Source organism: Osmerus eperlanus, chromosome 1, assembly GCF_963692335.1.
Source record: "Osmerus eperlanus chromosome 1, fOsmEpe2.1, whole genome shotgun sequence".
Lineage (NCBI taxonomy): Eukaryota > Metazoa > Chordata > Actinopteri > Osmeriformes > Osmeridae > Osmerus > Osmerus eperlanus.
The window spans coordinates 25,548,372-25,559,385 of NC_085018.1; the positions used below are offsets into that span (position 1 = coordinate 25,548,372).

General features: G+C 52.2%; 1 protein-coding gene across 1 annotated transcript; it reads right to left on the minus strand.

The window, feature by feature from the left end:
• Window positions 1–227: 227 nt before the first annotated feature.
• On the minus strand, window positions 228–10,774 carry grm2a (glutamate receptor, metabotropic 2a). The gene is given in 7 exon segments (XM_062472999.1): window positions 228–655; window positions 1,594–1,771; window positions 5,927–6,821; window positions 6,823–6,917; window positions 6,920–6,990; window positions 9,939–10,026; window positions 10,028–10,774. Coding segments are annotated over 7 exon segments (2,019 nt in total). The 5' UTR covers window positions 10,646–10,774; the 3' UTR covers window positions 228–581.
• Window positions 10,775–11,014: the final 240 nt, after the last annotated feature.

Genomic DNA, 11,014 nt, shown 5'->3' on the forward strand with positions numbered 1-11,014 from the left:
GTGATTCAAGCAAACAAGGAGTCGATGACAGAGTGTGTATCCATGCAACTGGAACACAGAAGCTGTCATGATTTCGGTTGAGAGTTTGGGCCATAACAACCACATGTGCTGTACCGTTTGTGTATGTTGTTAGAGTTGAAAGCATCTATAGAAGATTCTATGCTAAACTTACATCGGTGTCTCTTCGTCTTGTGAAAAAACACAGTCAAACCACTGGTAGTTTCCATATTAATAAAAAACACATTTTATTTACAATAATTACAAGAAAAACACAAACCGGTTCACCAAAATCTACATGAAAAACATCTCGTATATATTACATTTAACAGATTTACTATTATTTAATCCATGTCACCAGTAGAATGGTCAATAAAAAGGGCTATACTGAATTTTGATTGGCATTATTTAATTGGCCTTTTTCAAAACCACTACTAGTCAGAGAACAAAAAAAACGAGAATCGGGACATTGTACTCACAGCACTCAGAGGACCTCCTAATATCTGAAACACCTGATTCTTGACTAGTGATTATAGAGCTCAGTGGAAGTGTACCACGCTTGACAGGCGGAGCCTCCTTCCTGCTCATAAGGAGGAGGTTGTGGAGTCCACCACCTCTCGTCCGTTACACACCGTCGGCACAATGTTGGCAGCCGACACTGCAACGACAGAACAGGTTTGTGATTATTCACAGGCGACTCAAGCACAGGCGACTCAAGCACAGGCGACTCAAGCACAGGCGACTCAAGCACAGGCGACTCAAGCACAGGCGACTCAAGCACAGGCGACTCAAGCACAGGCGACTCAAGCACAGGCGACTCAAGCACAGGCGACTCAAGCACAGGCGACTCAAGCACAGGGGTTAGCATAGAGCAGGGGGCCTTCAGCCCTCGTCCTCGGGGGTCTCTGCATGTTCTACAAGATGTCTCCCTGCTCCTACACACCTGATACTAATGAATGGGCTCTTATCAAGCTCTGTGGAAGCCTGGTAATGATTGTTAATTTCAATCAGGTGTGCTGGAGGAGGGAAACGTCTAAAACATGCAGGACAGTGGCCTCTGAGGACCAGGGCTGAACCCCCTGGCATTGTGACTCATACAAGAGGTGTGGTCTCGGGGAGTTACAGCAACACAGCACCCCTGAATCAGACCAGTATTCTCCTAGTTCACTCATTTGGAAACCAATAACTCTTCCATGTAACTTCTGACACCGTCTCCTAACTGGAAGCGAGCGTATGACTATCCCGTCTGTAGCACTCTGTGTCGTAGGAACGTGGTCAGTTTACACAACGTAACAGAAGTGAGTTTGACGGGTTCAGTGTGGACAGGGAGTATCCAAGTTGATAGTCAGACGCTCACGTCCAGTTAGGACATGGTGAGAGACTATTCTGACGATGCTGAGGATTGCGCTGATGCAGGCCGGCTGTGTGCAGGATGCAGGCCGGCTGTGTGCAGGATGCAGGATGCAGGCCGGCTGTGTGCAGGATGCAGGCCGGCTGTGTGCAGGATGCAGGCCGGCTGTGTGCAGGATGCAGGCCGGCTGTGTGCAGGATGCAGGCCGGCTGTGTGCAGGATGCAGGCCGGCTGTGTAGAGGTACCTTGGGAGAAGCTGGAGCCGGGGCCAGTGGTGACGCTGAAACGAGTGGTGGGCACCCTGAGGGTGGTGATGTTCTTCTGGGGCTGGAACAGGATGATGTGGACCTTGGGGGTGAACAGGCAGCCCAGCACCACCGAGCCACTTAGGCTGACCGAGATACACATGGTGGTGGTCTGCACCTGGGGGGGGGGGGAAGGGTGGTGAGGTGGAGGGGAAGAGAGGGGGAGGAGTGGGGGGGGGGTGATGGGGTTAGGGGTAGGGGAGGAGGGGTGAAGGGAGGTAGGAGTGTAGGAGTGTAGAGGTGGAGGGGAGGAGGAGAGGTGAAAGGGAGGTAGGAGTGTAGGAGTGTAGAGGTGGAGGGGAGGAGGAGAGGTGAAGGGAGGTAGGAGTGGAGGAGTGGAGGGGAGGAGGAGGGGTGAAGGGAAGTAGGAGTGTAGGAGTGTAGAGGTGGAGGAGGAGAGGTGAAGGGAAGTAGGAGTGTAGGAGTGTAGAGGTGGAGGGGAGGAGGAGAGGTGAAGGGAGGTAGGAGTGTAGGAGTGTAGAGGTGGAGGGGAGGAGGAGAGGTGAAGGGAAGTAGGAGTGTAGGAGTGTAGAGGTGGAGGGGAGGAGGAGAGGTGAAGGGAAGTAGGAGTGTAGGAGTGTAGAGGTGGAGGGGAGGAGGAGAGGTGAAGGGAGGTAGGAGTGTAGGAGTGTAGAGGTGGAGGGGAGGAGGAGGGGTGAAAGGGAGAAAGGGTGTATGGGTTGAAAAGGAAGAGATGGTTTTTAAAGGGTTAATAGTGCACCTCATATGCACCACAACAACACAGCACAACCCTCTGAAGACACAGGGAGGTTCCATGGCAGAGCCATGATATTAGATGGCAGATATTAGAACAGTTTAAAAGAGGGATCATTAATATTGCTCTGTACAGCTTTCAAATGGGCCCTTAATTTCCTTTTATAATTTACCTGTTTGCTGTAAACCTAATGTCAGTATTATAATCCAGCATTTAGACTTTCTCTGCAACAAAGTAGGATTGCGTTGATGCTGCCAGCATACTTCTGAGGGTGGTGTGAACAAGATTTTGATTTGCCTGTCAGTCAATTCCTCATCTCATCCTTAGCTCACTTCACTCCCCGCCTCTCTCTCCATCCATCCATCCCTCTCTCTCTCCATCCCTCTCTCTCTCCATTCCTCTCTCCATCCCTCTCCACCTCCCTCCCTTCCTCCTCCCTCTCTCCCTCCCCTCCCTCCATCCGCCCACATGCGTGTTTAGATGTCATCAGATTTCAATCCGAAGATATTTTTCTTTCATTTTTTACAAAATGACTGTCACAGTATGTGCATCTCAATGTTGCATGATGGGAACTGTATACATCTTGCCAGAATCCCGGCTATAATTTTGCCAGAAACAGCAGCTGTGTTTCTCCATCTCTATGAATACTAATTTCAATATTAGCATTAGGTGGTCATGGAGGGCTGATCTGTAAACACTTTGCTTGGGACACGACCGGGGCCTGATCAGACCACTGGCCTCGTTCTCGTCAACACCACAGTACCAACTCTGTACATGTGTCCTGCACAGGAGTCCTTCTCAAGAGTGTGAGCTGTGTTCCTCATGTGATTGCAAAATGTAAATCTAAACTTCAACTGAAACGTAAACAGAACTGGATGTAACAGCTCGTGTGATGAGTCTACTGAGAGACTCGACTCATGTCTGAGCAGACTCTCAAAATCAAAACAAAATCTCTCAAAATTAACAAAAGAGCAGTCGTCTGCTGGTCCAGCATCACCGACGGGCATGAAGACCCTCTGTTCTGTGTTCTAGAATAGTGTTCTGTGTTCTAGAATAGTGTCCAGTGTTCTGTGTTCTAGAATAGTTTCCGGAGCTCTGTGTTCTAGAATAGTGTTCTGTGTTCTAGAATAGTGTCCAGTGTTCTGTGTTCTAGAATAGTGTTCTGTGTTCTAGAATAGTGTCCAGTGTTCTGTGTTCTAGAATAGTGTCCAGTGCTTTGTGTTCTAGAATAATGTCCAGTGTTCTGTGTTCTAGAATAGTGTCCAGCAACACAGGAACGATGACAGTGTTGCATAGGAATGAGGCACTAAGTGGTTTCAATAATGCAGTAGATGGTTCTTGTGGAGAGTAGAGGATAGTGCCTGGAGATGTAGAGCAGAGGTCTGGACTCAGACCAGCGGGCGGTCTGACACGGTCTAGACCGCTGCTCTGAGCGCGGGAGCATGCATGTCTTTGTTCATGTGTAAATGTTTCGTAATCATTCCCTGATGGGTTTTCACAAGGTGACAAGGTGCTACACTAGAGATGTTTCATCTGCTGCTGGAATAGGATGGCAAACACTTGTTTTTCATGAAGGTTAGTAAAGCAGAGCTCCTCCCCCCTCCTCCCCCCCTGGGTATGGAGAATCTTTAATATTTTATTAAATAATCAAATGTGCCGTTCATGCTTCAGTGAATCATATTTTGTTAGCTTTAACAATTCATCCCAGACAACATGCAAATTAATCTGTGATTATTCTAACAGAAAGTTCAAAAATCTCAGAACTGTGACAATATTCTAAGAATGAGTGTTCAACTAGGGTAACACAGCCCAAAAATGTCCCTTCACAGTATGTATAAAAAAAAAAGTCATTTAAAAAAATATAAATAAGAAATGAAACTCGGTTGACCCGTCGTGCCACTCCCATTGTTCCATAGGTGATTTCTGCTGGGTCACAGAGCTGTGTTGAGATACTATAATCCCCCGCTCAGATGTCCCTCCCTCCCCCCCTTTGTCTTGCCCGTGGGGCCCCGGAGGCAGGGCCCCCCAGGGCCCCCCCACGGAGGCAGGGCCCCCCAGGGCCCCCCCACGGTCCCCCATCGCAGGGACACAGCTGGAACCACGCGTCCCTCTCTTTCACACTCCATTCCACACAGCTACGCACGCGGACAAACAGGAAGGGACATCCTGTCCCTGCCTGCTTTCTCCTGGCTATCCTCACTCATGCTCTGTGTCTGCAGAGGTAAGCCCCCCCCACCCCCCTCTCCCCCCTCTCTCCAAGCACTCAGAGGAGACCCTCGGGGGATGAAACACCTCAGGATCCCTGGATCTCACTCTCTGGTTTAAACTCTCCGTGTCAGAAAATGTCTGTCAGTAGTCCAGTTTGACCCAGGACTAACCCATCTGCCTAGCCCCTCACAGCATGATAACAATCCTTCAGAAAATAGATGTGTACATACACGTGCACGCACCTGTTTAGTACGTTACACGTGTTCTTGAGATCACATTCCTCGCGATGAACACGTCGTTATGGTAACGAGAAAATAATGAGCCGTTTATTATTATTTTTCTTTTTATTATTATTTGGCTGTATAATAAAAAGCTTTTGAATGTTTTCCGGCATCTGTAATCCTATCAGTACCGTTCCTGTCAGAGGAACCACTTGCACACACAAGGTTCAGATGAAACCATGCTATTAATCCTCCAAGAGGAATTGCGTTTAGGGATTTTTAGGGGATGTTTACGGTATGCTACGTGTGATTGTGATCAAGTCAACAACTTGTTTTTTTCTGTTCCACTTATTCAAGCCCGGCAATTGGCAGGATAGGATCTTCCCATAGTGTTTGTTCTCAACTGGAACAGCTTTCTCAAACACATGAAAAGAAAGTGGCTGCTTTTATCATGGGTAAAGACAGTCGATCAAAGGGATTTGATATCTGTCATCTCAACTCACTGCCAGGTGCTGGGAAAGAGAAGATTCAATAAACTCACGTTGTCTGACTTCTGCTTTAGGGACACAACAACCAACTTTCTTTTGTTCCCCAGGCGGTGGGGGTGCATGGGGTGCATCTTGATGAATTGTCACGGAAAATAAGCCCTACTTAAAAGGAAGCTTGTGTGAGCTTGTGTATTAAAAAATTAAAAAATTAACGGAGGAATGCAGCAAAGTTCATGAGTGGTTATTTTGGTCTGGTAACTAACCACCAGGCATACTATTAGATACTCAAAGAAATAGAATAAGTGTAAAAAAGAAAAAGAAGGCAGTGCTAAGTCAAGTGAAAGAGAGAGTTTGGTTTCTCTGTTTTGACATATACATAGTGAGATAAAAACTCACTGTGTATATGTGAGTTTAACTACTGCCAAGGCCTAACCTCAGCAGCCTGGGTTCGAATCTGGCCCAGGACCTTTGCTGCATGGCCCCCCCCTCTCTCTCTCTCCCCCCCCTCTCTCTCTCTCCCCCCTCTCTCCTCCCTCTGCCCTGAACATGAACTGTCTCTAGTAAATGAAGCATGAAAACGGCAAAATGAAAAATAATAAAAATATAAAACAGACCAGAGCCCTTCTTCCTAACAGACTCACCCTGTAGTCGCTGGCGGTCACGTAGAAGATGGGCTGGAAGGCCAGCCAGATGATGCAGGTGGTGTACATGGTGAACCCGATGAACTTGGCCTCGTTGAAATTCTCCGGACACTTCCTGGTCTTGAAGGCGTAGACGGTGCAGAGGATGATGAGGATGCAGTTGTAGGTGAGTGACAGCAGCATGCTGGAGTCCTTGCTGTTGCACTTGAGCGTGACCACGTCCCTCCTCTCGGGACTCACCTCCTTGCGGACGCCCGGAGCCTCCACCAGGAGCCACACCACCACCACCACCAGCTGGCAGGAGATGAGCGCCCCGCAGATGGCCACCTGGGAGGCGGGGCTGATGAAGCGGGGACGCTGGGCGCCGTCCTTCACCCCGCTGAAGATCCGGGCGATGCGGTTGGTCTTGGTGAGGAGAGCAGAGTAGCACACGGCGAAGGAGGTGCCCAGGCCCAGACGGCGCAGCGTGCACACGGACGCGGACGGCTTGGCGATGTAGATGAAGGTCATGCTGTAGCACATGAGCGCGCCCAGCAGCAGGATGTAGGACAGCTCGCGCCCGCTGGCCTTCACCACGGGGGTCTCGTTGTGCTTGAGGAAGAGACCGATGATGAAGAGCGTGCAGAGCATGCCCAGGCAGGAGATGATGACCGGCCCGATCGCCCAGGCGTCCTCCCAGCGGATGTACTCCTCCGGCAGGTCGTAGCAGCCCGTCAGGTTGGCCAGGGGCCACTGACCGAAGCTGCAGTCGGCGCAGGTGAACTCGTCCAGCAGGTACTGGTAGGACTGGCAGGGGATGCAGATCCAACAGCACACCTCTCCGGGCTGCATGCTCTTCACCTCGTTCTTCCGGCATGGGTCGCTGCACTGGGAGGTGGGCAGCCCTGTTCCGCCCAGGGATCAGGCTGGTGTTCAGGGTCAGGATCTGGGCCCAGTAGCCCACCTTGCGGTAGACAAAGCGGCTGTCTTCTCGGTGGTAGTGGAAGATGTTGTGTACCGGCCCAGACTGTCACCGAAGCCGTCGAAACGAACAACGTTCTCCGTGTCGGCAGGGCGGAAGGGTGCTGGGATGGAGGAGACAGGAAGAGAGGGAGGAGGAAAGGGAGGAGGAAAGGGGAGGAGGAGAGGGGAGGAGACAGAGAGGGGAGGAGGAGAGGGGAGGAGGAGAGGGGAGGAAACAGGAAGAGAGGGAGGAGGAGAGGGGAGGAGGAGAGGGAGGAGGAGGAGGAGAGGGGAGGAGGAGAGGGGAGGAAGGAGAGGGAGGAGGAGGAGAGGGAGGAGGAGAGGGGAGGAGGAGAGGGGAGGAGACAGGAAGAGAGGGAGGAGGAGAAGGGAGGAGGAGAGGGAGGAGGAGAGGGGAGGAGGAGAGGGGAGGAGGAGAGGGAGGAGGAAGGGGATGAGGAGAGGGGAGGAGACAGGAAGAGAGGGAGGAGGAGAGGGGGAGGAGGAGAGGGGAGGAGGAGAGGGTGGAGGAGAGGGGAGGAGGAGAGGGGAGGAAGAGAGGGGAGGAGACAGAGAGGGGAGGAGACAGAGAGGGAGGACAGGGGAGGAGGAGAGGGAGGAGGAGAGGGAGGAGGAGGAGGAGAGGGGAGGAGGAGAGGGGAGGAGGAGAGGGAGGAGGAGGAGAGGGAGGAGGAGAGGGGAGGAGACAGGAAGAGAGGGAGGAGGAGAAGGGAGGAGGAGAGGGAGGAGGAGAGGGGAGGAGGAGAGGGGAGGAGGAGAGGGAGGAGGAAAGGGGAGGAGGAGAGGGGAGGAGACAGGAAGAGAGGGAGGAGGAGAGGGGAGGAGGAGAGGGGAGAGGAGAGGGTGGAGGAGAGGGGAGGAGGAGAGGGGAGGAGAGAGGGGAGGAGGAGAGGGAGGAGACAGAGAGGGAGGACAGGGGAGGAGGAGAGGGGAGGAGGAGAGGAGGAGAGGGAGGAGACAGAGAGGGAGGAGAAGAGGGGAGGAGGAGGGGGAGGAGGAGAGGGGAGGAGACAGAGGGGAGGAGGACAGGGGAGAAATTAAAGGGTTATCTCCTCGGTAGACTCATTAGTTTCAGACTTTTCAGTTGATTGTGTTTTCCTTCCACAGATACTGAGTGCTCAGAGTGTGCATGTGACGATATGAGGATGATTTCCATTCTTTCTTTTCACTTCGTCATTGTATATTTTTTAATCTATCAGAATATCTCACAAAATTGTATTTCCTTTACATCCAAATGAGCAGTGGCTGCTATATTGGACACAGATGTGAACATCGCATTAACATAATTGAAGCCAGGCTTCTTGGCTAACACAATCTGATTGCACTTGACCTGGAATAAAAATCTCCAAGACAGTCTTCATTGGTTGGAAATGTTTATATTCCAGGTCCGTCTACTGAGGGTTGAGACAATGTCAATTCAATGAATTTACGTGTATTAAAAAGAGTGCTCCTGGTACAATATACTGTATGTTATTTGTTATTTTACATACAATATATGTATACAATATATGCCTATATACAGTAGGCATAAGAACACTAAAATATCCTGTATACATGTCACAGATTTGGAGACACGCTAATTGAATGCACGTCTAGAAGGTGTGTAAGTAGCAGCTACACAGAGAACCTCATGAAACTGAAGCGGGTTTCAAAGTGCATCACCAGTGATTTGTGATCCCCCCCCAGCTGTTCTGCCTTCTCCGTGACCATGTCCATATCCTCAAGGGCATTCGGAGACAAGGGTCTTGTAATCCACCTCAATCTCACCCGACAGCACCTCCCCTCCGGAGTTTCATCTCACTCCCACGGACGCTTGAGATAGATGGACTGAAGCAGATGGACTGAAGCAGTGCTTCATGGTCTACAAACACCCCCATCTTCCCACCCCTCCCTCCCCCTCCCTCCCTCCCCCACCCCTCCCTCCCCCACCCTCCCTCACCCACCCATCCTGCCCACCCTCTCTCCCCCACCCCTCCCATCCCCTACCCTCCCTCCCTCACCCACCCTCCCTCACCCACCCACCCTCCCCACCCTCCCTCCCCCACCCTCCTCACCCACCCACCCACCCTCCTTCCCTCCCCCTCCCTCACCCACCCTCCCTCCCCACCCTCCTCTCCCTCACCCACCCATCCTCCGCACCCTCTATCCCTCACCCACCCATCCTCCCCCACCCTCCCTCCCTCCCCCACCCTCCCTCCCTCCCCACCCTCCCTCCATCCCCCACCCTCACCTCCCCCACCCCCCTCCTCCCCCATCCTCCCCACCCAACGTTCCCTCCTCATCAACACCCTCTAGAACAGACGATCAAAAACTCCATTTAGGGATAAGGTTCAGTCGGTAAAGGTGTGTTATCAACATTTTGTTGAAGCGAATGTTTATATATAATCGCTCTTTTACAGTTCACAGTTATCTCTGGCAGCACCTGTATGATGCAGTAATGCCTGTGCACTGATGAGAGTGTTCCTATGATCCTTATCTGACATTTTCAAATCACTTCCCACACTCTGAGTTAGATGCGTTGACAAAAACAGCTTGGAAGCTTGAGGCTGAAAATGGATGTTTCATCTCGGTAAATTGAATCATTACAAGCTGTTATCTACACCAGCAGCATGAATCCCTTACAAGCTGTTATCTACACCAGCAGCATTAAAACAACTGGGATTAGTGTTGGACCATTTCCATATCTCCCTGTGAGCCGGTGTAATAGCAGCTACTGCTACAATAGTTCTGAGTTGATGTGCTGTAATTATACTTATCGGTAAAAGTGGTACTTAGGTAGGTAGAATATACGAGAAGATAACCTGGAGTGTTTCTGTTTTGTTAAAACTCTGGATGAAAAGGATCAACAGATTAATAGTGGGGATAAGGAAAGGAAGGTCCTAAAGATTTGACAGAGCTGATGATATTGACCAGATCGAATCAGATTTTTTCAACTATTATTTTAACAGTTTTAACAGGCCTTTTTTGACGGGGCAGCAATTAGAATATAAACTGGGCTATAACTGCATAACTAAACGCAAATGTTTAACGTTCTTTTCAAAGCACCTACCGTCGAACTTGGCCTTCAGGATGTAGTCTCTGTAGAACTTGCGTCCGTTTCCAGGCTTCAGCGCCTCACACACCTTGGTGGAGTTGGGGGCACAGCGCTTGTCTCATGTTGTGGAGCGCCTGGGCCATGGCGTACACTGCGTTCACCACAAACATGATCTTGGACTCGGGCTCGAACAGCCCATCCTTCAGTGAGTGCTTGCCACAGCCCAGGTCGTGCAGCTGCACTGAAGCGGTTCTCCCAGAATTCCCTGAACCAGGGGTTGCGCGTGTTGTTGTAGGGGTTGAGGCTGGTGAAGTAGTCGTTGAACTGAGGGATGGGGTAGGACGCCAGCTCGATGGTGAAGGCCCCATTGGCCACCGCCTCGCTGCCCTCACCACACTCTCCTGCGCCCCCCAGCCGTCGCTCGCCACCCAGATGAAGCTCACGTTCATGCGGTTGGCCGCCACCAGCAGCTCCCTGGCGTCCTCGCTGCGCTGTGAACAGGATGACCACCTTGGCGTTTGGACTTCTGCTGCAGGGAGCGGATGACCCCCTCGTAGCTCCAGCGGCTCATGGAGCGGCTTGACCTTGGCGGCCGTGGCGATGCAGATCTGCCGGGCGCGGGCCTCCTGCTGGAAGGCGTCGATGCCCGTCTCGCCGTAGTCGCCCTCCGAGGCCACGGTGGACACGTAGGTCCAGTTGAAGTAGCGCAGGATCTCCGCCATGGCCTTGGCCTGGTAGAAGTCCGGGGGCACGGTGCGGGCGAAGTAGTCGTAGCGGGTCTTGTCGCTCAGCTTGGCGCTGGTGGAGGCATAGCTGATCTGGGGGATCTGGAAGAGGCGGAGGAGGTTGGCCACCTGGGGAGGGAGGAGGGAGGGAGGGGGGGAGGGAGGGGGGGAGGGAGGGAGGGAGGGAGGGAGGGGGGGAGGGAGGGAGGGAGGGGGGGAGGGAGGGAGGGAGGGGGGAGGGGGGAGGGAGGGGGGAGGAGGGAGGGGGGGAGGAGGGAGGGAGGGAGGGAGGGAGGGGGGGGAGGGAGGGAGGGAGGGGGGGAGGGAGGGAGGGAGGGGGGAGGGAGGGGGGGAGGGAGGGAGGGG